General features: G+C 45.9%; 1 protein-coding gene across 1 annotated transcript in view; it reads right to left on the bottom strand.

Moving 5' to 3' along the window:
- Positions 1 to 19,546, bottom strand: part of vat1 (vesicle amine transport 1) — a 43,340-nt gene that overhangs the window by 12,759 nt on the left and 11,035 nt on the right. The window contains exons 3-5 of the mRNA XM_038778961.1: positions 13,640 to 13,810; positions 13,211 to 13,300; positions 1,490 to 1,725 (exon numbers count right to left, since the gene is read on the bottom strand). Of these exons, the coding sequence (XP_038634889.1) occupies positions 1,490 to 1,725; positions 13,211 to 13,300; positions 13,640 to 13,810 (497 nt within the window). The remainder of the gene's footprint in view (positions 1 to 1,489; positions 1,726 to 13,210; positions 13,301 to 13,639; positions 13,811 to 19,546) is intronic.

Genomic DNA, 19,546 nt, shown 5'->3' on the forward strand with positions numbered 1-19,546 from the left:
GTTCCTGGGGGACAATAGCCCGGGCAATCTTCAACAACAACTGTCATTAAAGCACAATAAACCCATTTGTCATCAACCGGTATGGATTTTTTTTTCTCAGAATACAGTACCACAAAAATAAACACAGCAAATGCACCTTTTTGGTTCTGAGCCCCTTCAGCCCTCAAGGTAAATTAGATAGATTATAATCTCTCTTTGACCTTTGTCAGTGCGAGAGAGAGAGAGAGAGAGAGAGAAAGGTGAATATTCATCATGAAAACAAACATTTTTTTCTTCTACTTGATTCTCAGTAATAACAATTGTTCTGAAGAAGAATTGCTCTATGGACCACTAAAATATCACAGTGGACCCCCAATTCGGTATTTTTTTGTGTGGACCCCCAGGGTCCATGTGGACCCCGGTTGAGAACCACTGGTTTACATGGACAAAATATGTTTAAGTAAACCCAAAAGAAAGCTACACGTGACAAATTTGGCCTCCCCAGATAGAGACCTTCAAGCCTCTGCTGCCTTTACTAGCAAAGCTTCAAAAATATTTTGTTTTAGGAATTTATAATAAAATAGGAACTTTGGATTCATAGGAACTTTGGATTCATAGATCAAGGAGCACCCAGGAGTTGCACCCAGCATGGATCCGGCACAACAGGTGAACTCAAGTGAGCCCCAAAAATCGGACCTTGCACTAGGCACAAAACCGGTGTGATGTAACCAGATACTCTGCACTCTCTCCCTCATGTGTGATCAAGATCATGTTCCATGATTGAATGGCGAATGGAGATGGGCTGAACAATCTAATTTTTCTCTGGTGTTGCATGAATATTTAAAATGAGCCTTACCTGAACACCAGATTCACATGGCACAAGCCACACCTGGTAGGCCCAATTAAAAGTTTAAAAACTGGTGACATTGAAAATATTGGCTATGGTCTCTCTTCCTTGGCATGGGAAAACAAGCCATTTTAGTATGATGGGAACATTAACAATAAGGTAATAATACTTGCCACCAGATGGAGATAAGGAGCAGTGATATAAATATCATGTGACGACTGGGATTCTGGGAGAATATTATAAGGCACTAGAAAGATTAGGTGTTCTGTTGCAAGAGATGCCATTGTTTTATTTAATAACTTATGCCTTGTTTCCTTGTTGGCTGGTTCAAATCTCTAATTTAGTAGTGAAAAATAAATCAGCTTTGTTCAATAACTCAAGCTTGATGTTCTTTGTTAACACTACGTTCTCAAAGCATCAGCATCCTGAAACCCAACCCAAACCCACCCCAACGAGACCATCACCCAACGAGACCATCAACGAAGAAGAAATTGATTTTATGGAGTGGGTGGGGCAGGAAGTTGAGGAAATAAAATTCTTAGGATGAAGACAGGACTAGTTGATGCCAATATTATTTAACCAGAAACAGTGCTGAGGTGGATGAGGCATTATGCATGACCAGCTTCAAGGGTAATACTAAGATTTTAAAATAAATCTTCTTACCTGCTCAAATGGCCACACAGAATCCACTCTAGGTTTGATTTTCCCTTCTTTGTACAGAGAAAGCAACTTGGTCAGAGCATCACTAATCTGGTCAACCTCCAGGTAGCCCAGATGATAACCACACACAGCTTTGTTGGAATGCAACAACTGCAGGCTATTAATACTGAACTTATTCCACCACATCTTTGCGATGGCTAATGGATTGCGTTTTGGTCCAGTCAGTAGATTTGCTGCACCTGATTAAGAAAAATCTCAGTTAGAACAAGCAAATTACTGAAGGAAACATACATCGCCACAGACAGTGCCTGGAATATTACAGCCAATTGGTATCGGACTGAAAATTAGACCGAGTGTTTCCTGTGTTTAGCAAAATTCAGATCTGGGCAGCACAACATTCCATCTGAAGGGTGGATTGATGGGGGCTGTGCCATTTCAGTCATATGCTGCTATCAGCAGCACAAAGCTCATTTGAGTGAATATGTTTTTGCTATGTGCGAAAGGAGTTGTAACCGTTTAATGTGCATTTTCATACCCAGCCAGTGATGTAGCAGCCCTTGTGTTCTCCTGACAAAAATAGCAATGTTCTGGCATGTGGGACAAGCCAGGGACCTTGTTCTGTTCCTCCTCTGCTGTGCCATTCCCCTCATATTTATGAGGAAAGAACAAATCCCACTCTTTACAAAAAAAATAGATTCATATGCTTATAATGGTCTTTAATGAGACTACACTGAATGCTTTAGAGTGCCGGGCTGCAAGGTCAATTTGATTTTTTTTGAATAGTTTTCAAAAGGAATAAACATTTACTTCTTATGCGAGTCACTGGTCTCTCAAGGATGAGCCACACATGACCTTGTAGGAGCTGCTAATCAGGAGGTGAACGCATGGGGCCATCAACATTGAAAGACTGTTAATAGGCACTCAAATCTACTTCTATTTACAGCATTTAGCTTTGGGTGGTGTTATCTTGATCAAAATGAAGGATACACTTTGAGGTCATGGAATTTCTCTTCAATTTGGTCAGGGTTAGGATTACACACTGCAAGCTATCTGTACTCAGCCAGGGTGGCAAATATAGCCCCCACCCCCCCACCATTTCATCCAAATGGTTTGCATTTCTCCACTATTAAGCAGACTTGGTGAAAGGTCACTGCGCACACACGAGCAGAAATTCCCACCCACACAAGACATGAACAAGAGGGTACCAGAAAAGCAAGATAACAAAACTCACCAGGGGACAGTGAGCCATATCCCACACAAATTTCGTCCAATAATCTACAATTTTAGGGAAGCAGCAATTTTTAACCACATTAAATTTTGGGTTCACACCTGGGCTCCTAACTATACACCTTAGGCATAGCCAGGCGGAGATTTGAGTCAATAACCGCTCCAATCTCACTCACTCTGCATAAATAAGATTCCCATTTCAGGAGTCAAGTTAAAATGGAGACCTCTGAGTTAATGTGAGAAGCCTCCCTCTCTCCAAACAAAAAAAAAAGGGAATTTTAAACAGTGCCAAATTTATTAACAGTGTCCACAGCTGTGTCAATTTAAAAATTTCTTCTCCAAACTGACTCAAAAATGGACCCCTGGTCTCTGGACAATGTAAAGAATGCAATACTTCTGTAATGAAATTGTCGACACATAAAATGGCCAAGTCCCAGGAATAATCAATTAACCAGTTGATCACCAAGTGGAAGCGCCCAACAATTGTTTTAGAACTCTTAGCTCAAAAGTCTTAAGTGTTCACAATTTGTTTATGAATGGACATTAAGCAGATTTAAAGAATACTGGTGATATTAGACTGCAAGAATTCTGGGAAATGAAGGGCCAAGAATGGGAGCCAGTGAAAGCAAGTCACATTCCAATTTTTAAAAAAGTTATTTTATTCCAAAAACAACCCAATATGAACATTTCTTCCCCCCCCCCCCTTCCCAGCGACGAACAGACAAAGCCTCCACCATGCATAAAACACCCTCTGCTGACCCTCAAAAGAACAAACTTGTATATAGAGTTAAGAACCCAAATCCCCCAACCACGCAGATCCCCAGGGGCGCTGCCAACCTCCAACTCAAGAGTCACTGGGGCAGAGAGGTGAAGGCCACACATTGGGGATTGTTTTGACTGCTCAACAATCTCTAAAATTGCCAAGGACATGATAACCTCCCCCCACCATCTGACAGGGTCTTGAAGACCACTGCTGCGCTCCTCCTCGTCTTCCCCCCCACCCAGTGTCATGTTAGCCCTACTCACCTTGAACTGCATCAGGCTGATCCCAGCAGAGGACAAGGTTGAATTGATCTGGTGCAATATTTCACTCCGGGCTCCTCACCCAAGCTCCCATCCCCAATTCCTCCTCCCATTTTGGCTTAGTCCCCTTCGCCATCTCCATCAATCATCCATAAATATCCCCAATCCACCAGTCTTCCTGTTCATCCGGGGTTACATTTGCTTTGGTAGCAGAGGGAACGCAGGCAGCTACTTCTTGTGCCCCAGATTGGCAATTAGAATTCTTCCTGCAATTCTGCTAGCTCCACAAATCTGCCTCCTACATACAAAGAGGTCCCTAACCACCAGCTCTTCCCTGTGCCAACTCCCATACATCACATCCATTCCTCCCACATATCCATTCCTCCCACATATCGGGGCCGTACCAATACAGGTCCTACATCAAAATGCCACCTCAACCGATTCCAAATTCTAAGAGATGACAACAGGACTACTCCTCAGGACCTCGAACAGGTACCGGCATTCCACCTGGTCAAAGGCCTTCTCCGTCTCCATTGAATGACACTTCGAACCCTATCCGGTCCTCAGACCACCTCATAGATCCCCTTCCAAGCGCCTCACTAAAAATCTTCCCATCTGTGTTTAGTAGGGCGATGGTCCTACAAGATCGACACCCCATCAGGTCCTTATCCTTCTTTGGGACCAACAAATAGAAGCCTGCGCAATATGGCCAGCAACTCCACTTCAACAATTAATTATACATATCTAGGAGACGGGGTGCCAACTCTGCCAAAAACAGCTTATAACATTTGACCAGGAAGCCACCCAACCCTGGTGACTTCCCAAATTGCATCAATCCCACACACTCCATTATCTCCTGCAACCCTAATGGCACTTCCAATCCCTGTCTCTTCACATTCTCGAACGCATCGACAAAATTCCCCACATCCGCATCCTGCCACAGAAAGCCCCCCCCCCCTCCGGCATCATCACCAATCCCACCTCACCTGTTCAATTTCCCAAGCAGCTGCCTGCTGCCTCAACTGATCGGCTAATATCCAACTGGCTAGCATCGAACCTCCACCCTGATCTGTGCCCATCACAAACTTTATCTCCACATAGTAATTTTTGGCCGCACTATCTTGCATATTCCACCCCCACGGCCTATGACAGCTTCACCTTGCCCACCACAAAGAAATAAATACACCTCATGAGGAGTATCCCCTCTCTCCCAGATGCCAGCAATGGGATTATGCACCGTTGGTGCACCGTGATGGGAACATAACAGTGAATGAGCAATTAGGAATTTGGCCAGTTTAGATTTAAATGTCTGAAAGCCTCATTAAATTTCAAATGAATAGGGCAGCATGGTGATGCAGCAGTTAGCACTGCTGCCTGACGGCGCCGAGGATCCGGGTTCAATCCCGGCCCAGTTTCCATGAGGCGTTAGCACATTCTCCCAGCGTCTGTGTGGGTCACACCTCCACAACTCAGAAAATGTGCAGGGTAGGTTAATTGGCCATGCTCAATTGCCCCTCAAATTGGAAAAAAAAAGAATTGGGTACCCTAAATCTTTTAAATGATTGTCTTCACACAAGATAGGAAAATAAAATCATATCTGGGGTGTGGGCATCACTGCCCATCCCCAACTGCCCTTGAACTGAATGAAATGGCCTAGAAAATAAAAAAAGGGCAGTGGGTCTGCAGATAGACCAGGATTTCCTTCCCCAATGGTTTTTACAACATTTAAACAGTGGTCATTAACAGATTTAATTGTAGATATTTATTGAATTAGAATACACATTTGAAACCAGGTCTACTAGCCTATTGACATACCACAATGCCATGGCCTTTCCACACATTTGCACCAGATCTTCAAAGCTAGATTGTCCAGCCTCTCAGGATGTACAGTTAAAGTAACCTCCCTCGAGTTTGTTTTAAACCGAGACTAGATATACAAAAAGGAACAGCTTCATGTCTGAAACACAGCCAGGAAATATTCATTAAACAATGTTGGGCAGGAATTGTTTTTGTGTTTCACTGAACACCAATTTGCCTGCAAAGCCTTTCCTTCCCTCAAGGCTCATGATTTATAGCACTACAAAAATTAGGTAACAACAAGTACAAATGCAAGCTGCAGGCTTCCACTCTCCTGTGCACATTTTTCCTGTCACTATTCACAATGTCGATCTGCAGAATGCAATCCTGGCTCCCTCCCCTCCCAGCAACAAAGGCATCTTCCTATAACCTGCAGGAAAAGTTAGGGAAGCAGCCCATTAGGAGGAACTTTGGCAAATTTCCACTGCCTTCTGTTTAACGGTGAAGATTGATGGCCCTAGCATTATCATAACTATCAAAAATGACAAGTATAATGATGTTTTTCCACTACCCACTGTACTGGTATTATAAAACTATTTCTTTTAATGTATTAAGGCAGGCACTTAAAGACCTGCACACCATAAGCTAACCTGATCCAAAGCAGATTAACTAGTCTTTTATCCAAACTTTCGTGGAACCTTGTTCTGCAAAAATTGATTCCCATTTGACAACATAACTGTCTACAGTTCAAAACCTGTGAAGCAATCCAACAGATATGGAAAGGCAGGTTCTGTGCAAATTAATTCCCATCAGATATACACTATCACACTGCCAAGCATTTGACCAAGACATGGGTAGTGCTTTTCAGCGTGTTTTGGGCAGCTTTTTAATAAAATCAGTGAAGCATTCTCTTGTACAAAATACAAGCACTAATAAAATGGAGCCGAGCTACCACATTGCACAAAATACCTACAGTTTGGAGGGCTAGCTGAGCCTAGTTTTCCCATTAGGAACCCACCTTCAAAATTGGAGTACAGAAGCTTACCAGAGCAAAGGCTGTGGCACAATTAAACATCATAATTCAGTGAAGCCCTTTTTAGGACATTGATTACCACAAGATGAGGGAGTAGTATTGCCCTGCGATCTATAGGAAGCGGTGCTATAGTGCAGTTGCAAGTTGCATTTTGAGGCAAATACCTGGCCCCAAAATAAGGCTGCATTTTGATGACATCCTGGGAGATATCAAGATCGAGACTTTTGGGACCTGGAGCTTGACATTGTGGAGTCCACAATCCATTTCCACTCAACCGTTGCCTTTTGTCACTGTGCACAAATTGAATGATACTGCATGATGCACGAGGGGGCAGCAATGTGAGACAGTTGCTCAGTCTTGCAACTGGAATCCTATTTTGCCATGATAAAATCAGTGGAGTGAGGAGCGAGCAGCCATGGATGCAAAGAGTGGCCTTGGATTTCAACATTGGTCCCAAATCGCCCATCTGATTTGTGACCAAATGTCACCCAAACATTAAATACTAACCTTGCCACCATGGTCTCATGAAGCTAGTATAGGCTTCAGTGAATTATTCCCAATAAATGGGGTTGCCTAGGATATGCTGCTCCAGGACTCATGGCAGGTGCCAACAGAACACCTTGGATGTTTCTTCCTCATTTAGAGGGTTGGAAGGAACTGAACCAACACCTGCTGAAATTTAAGCTTCAGTATCTGAAAGTGAAGCCAGATGCCAGGATTTTTAAAAAATAAATAAAATGGAGGGGCAGCACGGTGGCCTAGTGGTTAGCACAGCTGCCTCACGGCGCTGAGGTCCCAGGTTCGATCCCGGCTCTGGGTCACTGTCCGTGTGGAGTTTGCACATTCTCCCCGTGTCTACGTGGGTTTCGCCCCCACAAACCAAAAACGTGCAGAGTAGGTGGATTGGCCATTGCCCCTTAATTGGAAAAAATAATTGGGTAATCTAAATTTATTTATTTTTTTAAATAATAACGTGGCAATTCCAACAACACATCTCAAATTAGGAAGTTAACCAGATTGGAAGTTTGGTTTTACACTCTTGACTGCACTTTCCAACAAAGTTAGGGGTGTAACATATGTCCCACCCAATTCCATGGATTACCTACCAATGAGCAAGGTCAAGATCAAAGAATCTATCGTCAAAATTTGCCATCACCCTCAGGCGGAAAGGCTGCAAAACTGACCCAACCTCCCAAATTATGCTATTGTCCCAACTCAAGGTTCTTGAATAAGGAGTTTCGCTCTCTCGTCCTCCCCCACTTCCAAGTCCATTACTACTGGAATAGATCAAAATTTCTGCCCCAGCCATAATACTGTAGCAAAACAGCTCGAGAGTCATCCCACGAGTGCAGCAAGGCAAGTCATCCCACCAGTGCAGCAAGGCAAGTCATCCCACCAGTGCAGCAAGGCAAGTCATCCCACCAGTGCAGCAAGGTAAACCTGCATCTCAACCTTTCTGCAAACTTGACATGGCTCCATCAGACTGGGTGGGACTGCACTCACCTAGTTTCATTCTTAATCTACCTCGGCATAACCAGACCCTGGCCTCCCTTCACCTCTGGTGTCCCAAGGATTGATCTTTGGCCCCCTATTTCTCACTGACATGCTCACCCTTGGTGACATCCAAAAAGCATGGGTGTCCATTTTCACATGCTGTCAAAAAGCCAGCTCCAGCTTTACCTCCACTGTCTCCAAGTCATTAGTTTACTTGTCAGCCATCCAGACTTTTCCCTCTAATTTATCAGGAAGATTAAGCCACCAAACATTATCATCATTTTCTGTTCCAACCACCAACTCCATCCCTCTCCCCGAGCTGTCCGAGACCAACGCCACCTGTTGTATTATTTCAGGCGAGCTTCCTACCACATCTTCGGCCTATCTGCTCCCAAAACCCTCATGCATGCCTTGGTTACCTCTGGGATTATTCCACCACATTTGTGGCCAGGCTAGCTCCCCTAGTTTCATTTGTTTAAATTTGGTCATTCAAAACTGTTGCCCATGTTCCAACAATTGGGACTCTGATTTTAGTTCCCTCCATGGCCTCACCCACTCACTATCCCCACAGTCCTAATCACCCCTTGTGCCTTCAGCTGCCATGTCCCATAAAGCTCTCTTCCAAGTACCTTAGACACTCAAGCTTTTGGGCATCTAGATGAAGGGCGGCTGTCAAATTTAGTTTAATAATGCTCTTAAAATCAAGTTGAAAATGAGATTCCCATCACTTTTCCTGAAGTTTGCTTTTACTAAGCCACCTTGCTGGTTGTTTAAACAGTGCCAATTGCATCGGCACGATTTGTGCTGCTAACAAATGCTCTGCAACTATGTAGAAGCCTGGGGAAACACTGCTCCCGCTATGCAAAAGCCAGCTCCTATAGCCAAATGCTTAAACAAACATGAATGTGGCTTTTGCAGTGGTGATTCAATGAAAAGCCCCATTATGAAATGAAAATCGCTTGTCACGAGTAGGCTTCAATGAAGTTGCTGTGAAAATCCCCTAGTCGCCACATTCCGGCCTCTGTCCGGGGAGGCTGGTACGGGAATCGAACCGTGCTGCTGGCCTGCTTTAAAAGCCAGCGATTTAGCCCAGTGAGCTAAACCAGCCCCTGGTTTAGAATGGAAGGTGACAATGCTGCCAAGGGTGGGGGAAAAACAACCTACCTCAGGACCGTTAGGAGACGCCCAGTGTCAGGTTATGTCATGGAGGACCAATTAGCCAGATTTTTAAAATAAAATCTAATTTAGGTGACATTTATCCAGTATTTAAATTTAGAGTACTCAATTATTTTTTTCCAATTAAGGGGCAATTTTGCATGGCCAATCCACCTAGCCTGAACATCTTTGGGTTGTGGGGGCGAAACCCATACAAACACGGGGAGAATGTGCAAACTCCACACGGCCAGTGACCCAGCACCGGGATTGAGCCTGGGACCTCGGCGCCATGAGGCAGCAGTGCTAACCCACTGCGCTGCCCTAGTATTTACATTTAACACCGATGATCAGAGTCAGCCATGTGCCATAGACCCACAAGTGCAAAGGGGCAGAAGCACAGTTAAAACTAAAACACAAAGGAGAATGATTACAGCTCCCGGAAAACAAAATGCGTATAATCGAAATCTTAAAAGTAGCAAACGTTTGCAAGTATGTCAGACCCCATCACCTCTGCTGTACAGATATTCATTGGGTAGATACCAAGGCACATTGCACCGGAGCAGGGCAGGAACCAATGTCGGAAGCTAGTCAGGCTGCTGCTTTCTCTGTCCCACAAGTCATCACTATTTCTGTGGCTTGAAGGCAACGCGAAAATCTAGTCATATTAAGACACCAATCACAGTTTGCCATGATGATATTATGATGAATAATGACCAAGTGTTCAATTTGCTTGAAGCAATTAGCATCCAGCAAGGACCAATAACTGTTTAAACTAAAGAAAAAATCCAGAAAATCCAACAATTCCAAGTTTCAGCTGTTAATGGTTAGAAACACCACCCACAATTCTTTATCGTACTGCTCTATGACAGACTGATAGGGAGTTGTTTGGTAACAATCAGTTTAACGCTCAACACAAATGAGATACTGTGGATATGATTTCTTAAATGCCACACAATCTTTATTGCAGTTAACTCAAGAGGGGAATAGGTCATTATTCCAAGGCAATATATTGTACCTGCATCAATCCTTCACTTTTGACCATTGACAATTTGATTGGAAACCTTTACATTATTCCAAGACATACCTAGCTGGTGCTTTGTATATCTACAGTATTAGCCCATTCAATTAAAAGAAAAATTATGAGGCATAAGTCAGGTAATGGACTTTGATTCCCCACTCTCTCCATGCCAGTGGGATTCTCCATTCCTGCTGCTTTCACTCGTGGGATTCTCTGCCTGCTGCCACGAGTGGAGATTTGGCAGAGCATCAAATTCTCCATCCTCGCTGGCAGCGAGTAGACTAAATGGAGAATCCTGCCCGATATTTGCCGGGATCTTCTGTAAAGGTTACAGAATCCACATGGGCATGCTCATTAACCAGCTGGAGGTTACTGTAGTCACTTTGCCAAGTCAGATTCCAATGCTTTGCCCTCATGCTCATTATAACTAAATTTCAACCTTTCCAAACCTTTAGTAAGAAGTTTTACAACACCAGGTTAAAGTCCAACAGGTTTGTTCTCACCCCAGTCCAACGCCGGCATCTCCACATCATGGCTTGCCAAACCTTTGACCAGGTTTTAATAATACCAGTAAACTTATTTTGCAGATCATCAACAGGGAAGGAAATATTAATCTACTTTAAAAAATATAGAGTACCCAATTATTTCCCCCCCCCCCCCAATTCAGGGGCAATTTAGTGTGGCCAATTCACCCTGCACATCTTTGGGTTGTGGGGGTGAAACCCACGCAGACAGGGTGGGGGGGGGGGGGGGAAGAATGTGCAAACTCCATATAGACAGTGACACAGGGCCAGGATCGAACCTGGTCCTCAGAGTCATTGTGCCACCCACATTAATCTATCCTTAGCAGAACTCCACTTTCAGGGCTATAATAGAATGTGCACTTGTTGAGATGGATGTAAAAACATCCAACACTGCACAAACAGATTCATTCTACAATTTAATGACGCAACAGACCATCATGTGTACTGCTGCAAAACAGTTTCTTGCAGAGTACAGTAACCTCCAGGTATGGGAGCTTAATGGTCATTGTATCCCGTTAGTAGCCAAGAGCCACAAGTTCAAATTCAGTCATTTTACCCGGTGATATTTGAACCCATTAAAACTGGCACAGTGCTGCTACAGAGGGGAAGGCAGGCAGGGGGTTTAGGTCTCCCGAACCTGATGTTCTACTACTGAGCAGCGAATGTGGAGAAGGTACAGAGCTGGGTCAGCGGGGTTGATTCCCACTGGGTCAGAATGGAGGAGAGTTTGTGCAGGGGGTCGGGGCTGAAAGCACTAGCAACAGCGCCGCTCCAGATAGCTCCGGGGAAATACCCAGGGAGTCCGGTAATAATAGCTTCATTGAAAATATGGAGGCAGTTTCGCCAACACTTCGGGTTGGGGGCAGGGTCAAGGGAAATTCCCGATTATGGGGAACCACAGATTTGAGCAAGGGAAGTGGGATGGAAGTATTCGGAAATGGGAAGAGAAGGGGATTAAGACGCTAAAAGATTTTTTTCTCAAGGGTCAGTTTGCAGGATTGAGGGAGCTGGAAGCGAAGTATGGGCTGGAGCAGGCAGAAATGTTTAGATACATGCAAGTTCGATATTTTGCCAGGAAGGAGATAGAGCTTCCCGGAGGAACCGGCCTCCACATTGCTGGAGGTGGTGCTGATGACAAGGGGACTGGAGAAGGGGGTAGTGTCAGCGACGTACGGAGCTATTTTGGAAGAGGATAAGGCACTACTGGAAGGGATCAAAGCAAAGTGGGAGGAAGAGTTCAGAGAGGTTACAGAGGAGGGGGTCTGGTGTGAGGTGCTCCGGAGAGCAAATGCCTCCACTTCATGTGGGGTTGGGGCTGATACAGCTGAAGGTGGTATATAGCGCGCACCTCACGAGGGCGAGGATGAGCCGATTCTTAGAAGGAGTAGAAGATGTGTGTGTTGCGTGGTTTTGGGGGGGGGGGGGGCGGGGGGCTTTTGCCTCGTTGATCGCCTGAAGGCGGATCCTGCTGGGATGGAGAGCAGCCTCTCCACCCTGTGCCCTGGCGTGGCGGGGGGGGGGGGGGGGGGGGGGGGGGGGACCTGTTGGAACACTTGACCCTTGAGAGGTTAAGTTTGAACTGAGGGGAAGGACTAAGGGGTTCGACAAGTCATGGGCATTATTCATTATGCACTTTCAAGAACTGGATAACATCGAACATTAGTTTGGGGGGGGGGGGGGGGGGGCTGTGTATATTAAGGGTGACTATGGGTAATCCCCGATTCCTTGTCATTTGTTTATGTAAACATGCGGGCTAATGTTTGGGGGTTGGTGGGAGGAAGGGGTCATTGTTATGGGGATTGACATACTTGTTAATGATTATTGTTTATCTTTGATGGGTGTAAACTCGGGAGAAAATATGAAAAAGGAGAATAAAAATATTTTAAAAAAACAACTGGCACAGTGATCATGAAATAAGTGCTGGACTGTCCAAAATTCAGGAATGGCAATCAGCTATCCTTATGCAGGTTGGCCTATATGCAACTCCAGACCCACAGACTGGCTCGAATGCTCAGGAGCAGATAAACAGAGCAGAGAAATATTATTGTGTCATACCACAAAATTAAATAAAGAAATCTCTAACTTGAGGTGGCTATTAAAATCTCTCACTATCCTGAAACAGACATGTGTAAAATTATTTAGTTCTCTCTCTAACGCCACAGAGAGCAGAGTCATTGCAAGAGCTAAAGTGGGTCAGAAAAAGGTCACCGCCACTTCAGGGATACTAGGGGAGGCAATTAATTTAGTGTTATCCCAATGTCCCAGAAACTAGGGGAGGCAATTAATTTGGTGTTATCCCAATGTCCCAGAACAAGAATAAAAATGCTACATGCACAACCTTGGCCAGTGTCAAATATTTCATTAAAAAGAATGTTTACAATGTTGCCAGTGATTAGAGCAATTCTTCTGATGCACCAGTCAACAATTGCAAATACACCAAAAATGTTATTTACCATATAATACTATTTTTCCCATTGGTTTGAGCAAATTGAAGCCTTTAGTCGTGTCACCGCCTCCAAGGGGATCCAAAACAATGTCAATACCTGAAGGGAGAAAGGAAAAAAGATAAAACAAGTTAAAGAAGAACAACATCGTGGAACGGCAGTTACATGACCAGTTGATTAAGTGAGTAGACATGCAAACCAGTATTTAACAAAAAAGGTGGAGAAGATCTGCATAGTCAAAATTGTAATTCGAAATACTATGCGATGCAAACTAAACCACATTAAGATTATAGCCATTATTCTGCCCAGTACTTAATTTAGTAGCCCATCGGGTAATGGCAAACAAGGCATGAAGGATGTACAATCTGATGTCAACTTTAATTGCTATCTTCTAGCCAGTGGAAGGAAATAGTGTTGCCCCACTTTTCACGTCATTACCATTGGGAGAAATCTTTCTAACTTCTTCAGCATAATCCAGGGTGGAGTAGTCGATGGGATGAGTCACACCGTTTTCTTTGAGGGTTTCATGTTTAGATGCCAAGGCAGTGCCAAAGATGGTCACATCTTTAACTATTTTACACAGTTGTGTCACAGCAGTACCCACACCACCTGAAAAATGAGTCATACAAGAAAATCCATCAGCATTGACCCAATGTTAGTTGACTTGAATAGTGAACAAGAGCACATTGGGGGAATAACTGAAACTGCATTTTGTACAAAAGCAAAAGCATTTTAGTCAAAGGAAACAACACAACCCATTTCTCATTAAGAATCTAGCTCCAAATTGTTTTTCTGCACAACCGCAAAGCACGCATTCATCCTTGGCCAGCAAGGGTTGCAAAATAATAAAGGTTGCACAAGGTTACAGTCAAGTTCAGGGACGACAATGCTTGAAGTAGCAATTTCTTGTAATTCTAATTTAGCTTTCTGACAGCTGCAAGTTCTTTCTTAAAAGTTCGGCTATGCCAATTCATAATACAAGTAGAATAAAATGACAATAGGGTTCAAGTGTTAGAAGGTAGAAAGGAATCTCTCCCTCCCTTCTCTCCCCCCCTCTGTTCCGTTCCTCTTCTCCTCCCCCAGGGGCTGCTGCGCCATCCTTGAAATGGCGAGGCAGGGAGTGACATGCATTAAAAATACATTTCTTTTGTAGATTTAGGTAGTATAGTTTGGCCAATTATTTCAAACTGAAAATGCCTTTGTCAGGGCTTCAATTGGAATCAGTTGAGGTTATTCAAGAATGGAAGTCAAATTGAAATCAGATTTTTGCCAAATGCAATCCAAGTGAAGCCAACTTTTAATTCCAAATTTAAATAATTCCATAACCAAGAAGTTAGTCAAACTGCACACATCTCTGGAGAAATTTCACTCATATTGGTAAAACATCCATAAAGAAGGGCGGGGGAGAAGAAAAACAGGCAGCTGAGCATTGCTGCCACACGACACTGCAAGTCTTGGGTTTGATGTGGTCCTGGGTCACTGTCCATGCGGAGTTTGCACATTCGCCGTGTGTGCGCATGTGTCTCACCCCCACAAACCCAAAGATGTGCAGGCTAGGTGAATTGGCGATGCTAAACTGCCCCTAAAAATTTTGATACACCCACACTCAAGGGGTGGGGTGGAAATGAATGGTTGGCACAAGTGAATAGAAAAAGGAAACATCAAAAAATAGAAAAGCACAAGTTTATACAAATAGGCATGGCATATTAGAGAATAATAAGATGGAACCAGTCAGAATTAGATTTTAAAATTAAGTTTTGAGCAGGATATTAACCATACCACAGGTGAAAGCTCTGATCTAATTCAACTTGAGCAGCATGCAAAAAAAAAATTTCTTCACTATTAGGTTGAAGAGAAGTGACGAGGCTAAAAAGTGTTAAGACTGTGGAAAATAAATCAGATCATATGGATGTTGTAAATTGGAAGGAAGAAGGGGGACCTGGCAGAAGGGAGGCTTACACAACTAAGCTTGGAAAAAAAAGTTAAAGACTTGAAAATTAAGTTTGTTTTCATCAGTAGTCCTGAAATGTTTTAATGTAACTAGGGGGACAAATACAAGACTGCTCTTTTATACTAAAATTACCATGAAATGTGAGCAGTTAAGAGGTTTTATTCGTAATTTCCATTTTGTTGAAAAAGCTCATCCATTTAGATGAGATTTAACTGGCAGTGCTGGAAAGTTGCAAGTGGAACTATTTGGGTCATAAACCAATATGGATTGCTTTCAAACCTGCTGAGATTTTCCATTCAGAATCCAAAATCTGCAGTAATTTGCTTTAATCTATGGATTGGAGGTACTCCTATTGAACACTTTTTTTTGGTAAATCATTTTTATTGGAATTTTTGAAAAATATCAACAGAACAATAATAGCAATAACAATAATAAACACCCCCCCACCCATAACAACGCATATAACAAACCCACCCCCCCCCCAAGCCCAATAGACAACAAAATAAATTAACAATAAGCAAATTAACTTAAATACTATCCCCCTAAACCCCCCATCCCCCTAAACCCCCCCGGGTTGCTGCTGCTACTGACCTAGTTCCTCATCATTGAGCCAGAAAGTCAAGGAAAGGCTGCCACCTCCTAAAAGAACCCTTGTACCGACCTCCTCAGGGCAAACCTGACCCTCTCCAGCTTAATGAACCCCGCCATGTCATTAATCCAGGTCTCCACACTCAGAGGTCTCGCAACTTTCCACTGCAGCAAGATCCTCCGCCGGGCTACTAGGGATGCAAAGGCCAAAACATCAGCCTCTTTCGCCTCCTGCACTCCCAGCTCCACCCAAATATCACGAGTCCCCAGCCTGGCTTGGCCCTGGATCCTACCACCCTCGACACCCCCTTCCAGAATTTCTCCAGTGCCGGGCATGCCCAGAACATATGGGCATGGTTCGCTGGACTCCCCGAACACCTGTCTTCGCCCCCAAGAACCTACTCATCCTAGACCTGTACATATGGGCCCGGTGCAGCACCTTAAACTGGATGAGGCTAAGCCTCACACATGAAGAGGAGGAGCTCACCCTCTCCAGGGCAACCACCCACGTCCCCTCCTCAATCTGCTCCTCCAGCTTCACCTCCCACTTAGCCTTCAGCCACGTCCCCTCCTCAATCTGCTCCTCCAGCTCCACCTCCGACTTAGCCTTCAGCTACTCTACTGACGCCTCCTCCACCTCCTGCGTCACCTGGTAGATGTCAGACACCTTCCCATCCCCGACCCACACCCCCGAAAGTACTCTATCCCTTACCCCCCACGGGGGCTTCAAAAGGTAATCCCTCCACCTGCCGCCTAGCAAATGCCGTGACCTGAAGGTACCTGAACATATTCCCCGGGGGGGGGGGGGGGGGGGGGGGGGGGGGGGTAGCCTCCACCACCGGGCTCGTAATGTACCTCGTTAGAGGGAGCGGCATCGGCACCATTACCAGTGCCTTCAGGCTCGTGCCTCCACAGGACGCCATCTCCATCCGTTTCCATGCTGCCCCCTCCCCATCCATTACCCACTTACGTACCATCGAGACGTTAGCCGCCCAATAGTACCCAGAGAGGTTGGGCAGCACCAGCCCCCCCCCCCCCCCCCCCCCCCCCCCCCCCCCCAATCCCTGCCCCGCTCCAAAAAGACCCTCCTTACCCTCAGAGTCCCGTGCGCCCAAACAAATCCCAGAATGCTGCTGTTCACCCTCCTTAAAAAAGGCTCTCGGAAAGAAAACGGGGAGGCACTGAAACAAAAACAAGAACCTCAGGAGCACCGTCATTTTAACGGACTGTACTCTACCCACCAACGACAACGGCAGCATGTCCCACCTTTTAAATTCCTCCTCCATCTGCTCCACCAACCTAGTAAAATTGAGCTTGTGCAGAGTCCCCCAGCTCCTAGCCACCTGAACCCCCAGGTACCTAAAACTCCTCACTGCCCTCTTTAGCAGGAGCCTACCAATTCCCTCCTCCTGATCTCCCGAGTGTACGACAAACAGCTCACTCTTGCCCAGGTTCAATTTATAGCCCGAGAAACTCCCAAACTCAGCAAGAATCTCCATCACCTCCGGTATTCCCCCCACCGGGTCTGCTATATACAGCAGCAAGTCGCCCGCATACAACGACACTCAGTGCTCCTCCCCACCTCGCACCAAACCCCTCCACCTCCCCGACTCCGAGAGCCATGGCAAGAGGCTCAATTGCCAACGCAAAAAGCAAGGGGGACAGGGTGCACCCCTGCCTCGTACTTCAGGCTCCACCGTGGGACTCGGACCTCCTCCCATTTGTCGCTACACTCGCCATCGGGGCCTCGTACAGCAACCTCACCCATTTAATAAACCCCACCCCGAACCCCTCCAACACCTCCCACAAGTACCCCCACTCAACCCTGTCAAAGGCCTTCTCTGCATCCAATGCCACCACAATCTCCGCCTCTCCTTCTGCTGCCGGCATCATTATCACATTTAGCAGCCTTCGCACGTTAGTGTTCAGCTGCCTCCCCTTCACAAAACCCGTCTGATCTTCATGTACCACCCCCGGCACCCAGTCCTCTATTCTAGTGGCCAAGATCTTTGCCAGCAACTTGGCGTCTACATTCAGCAGTGAAATTGGCCTGTATGATCAGCACTGCAAGGGGTCCTTATCACGCTTCAGGATCAGGGAAATCAGTGCCCGCGATATCGTCGGGTCCAATTGAACACTTAATAAAAAGTGACTGCACGGACTTCCGGTGACGGCGGGACTTCCGGTGATGGCACAATGGAGGGCTCCCGTTGGGGAATTGCATTTTTGGGGCTTTAAGCCCGGTCCCAGGGTCCACAGAGGCGGCAAAAGCAGGGAGGAGGCACAGTGAAGGAAAATGTAGAGGGTGAGCAAAAAAACGGCCGAAAAAAACAGCTGAAGCACCGTCGGGGACTGGAAAGGTCACCGTGGGGTCACCATGGAAAATGGAGGCTGGAGCACCAGGGGAGGCCGCATTGCTTACGGCTGAAGAAATGACTACGGTGATGGCTGCAGAATTTGAAAGGCAGTTTACAAAATGCATGGAGACAATGAGGAAGTAGATGAGGGAGGTTTTGAGTGTGCTGGTGGAGGAGGCGATTTCCCCAGTGAAGACAGCGGTGGAGGTGCGGGAGCAAGGGGAGGCGCTGAAGGAAGTGGAGGAGACATTATTGCAGCACGGTGATCAACTTACCTCGATGGGGGAAGGAGATGCAGAAGTGATGGAGATTAACAAGGATCCGAGGGGAAAAATGGAAGACCTGGAAAACAGATCCAGGCGACAGAATTTGAGGATTGTGGGGCTGCTCGAAGGAGTTGAAGGAACGAGGCTGATTGAGTATTTTGCCGCGATGCTGGCAAAACTATTGGGGGAGGGGGAGGATCCCTCCCGATATGAACTGGATCAGGCTCATCGGTCGTGGAGGCCTGTACCAAAGGCGAGTGAGCCGCCAAGGGTTAGTGACTCTGCTTCCGTAGGTACAGTGTGAAGGAGAAGGTCCTGTGCTGGGCCAAGTAGAAGCAGGTGGTGCAGTGGGCTGGAGCTGGTATACCAGGACTTTACGGTGGAGCTGGCGAGGAGGCGGGCTGCCTTCAACCAGGTGAAGAGGGCACTGTACATTAGCAAGGTGCAGTGCGGCATTGTATATCCAGTGAAGCTGAGGGTGACTTACAAGCTCAAGAACTTTTATTTTGGAACGGCGGAAGCAGCGGAGGAGTTTGCGAAGGCAGAAGGACTGTGGCAGAACTGAGAAATTGCCATGTGCCGATGTAACTTATTCACTATTTTCTTTTTTGTTTCACTGCGTGCGGGTGTATGGGCTAAAGGAGCCAATGTTGTATATATTTGGACAAGGGAAGTGATGGGACTTTCACTCAAAATGAGGGCTCTTTGGGGTGTAGGTAGATATGCGGGGTTGGAGTGCTAAAAAGGGAATTTCTGGGCTTTCCTAGGGCCGGGCAAAGGGGAAAGAGACCCGGGCGGGGGCCTCCATGCTGGCCGGTTTAAGCCAGCCAGTGAACAGGAGTGAAGTGGGGGGTGTGGCTGCAGCCATCGGAGCCTGGCAGAACAGGATCTGAGGGGTCTAGCCAGGGTGGAAAGTTGGGCGGGGGGGGGGGAAGGAGCCAAGGTTGGGGGGGTTTAAAAGAGGCAGTGGAGGGGGAAGGGGTGTTTACAACTCTTGGGTATCATGTATGGTACTCTTTCAGAGGTTGGATGGCATCGAGTGTAGGGGAGGGGTAGTAGCGGACTCTTATAGGTTAATGGTGACTATGGGCGGTCCCGAATTCCTTATTCTTTTTCTCCTTTGTTTCCACCGTGGGAGGGTTTGTTTTATTGGATGCATATATTGACAGGTGGGCCGTTGTTT

This window comes from Scyliorhinus canicula, chromosome 19 (assembly GCF_902713615.1).
Source record: "Scyliorhinus canicula chromosome 19, sScyCan1.1, whole genome shotgun sequence".
Taxonomy (NCBI): domain Eukaryota; kingdom Metazoa; phylum Chordata; class Chondrichthyes; order Carcharhiniformes; family Scyliorhinidae; genus Scyliorhinus; species Scyliorhinus canicula.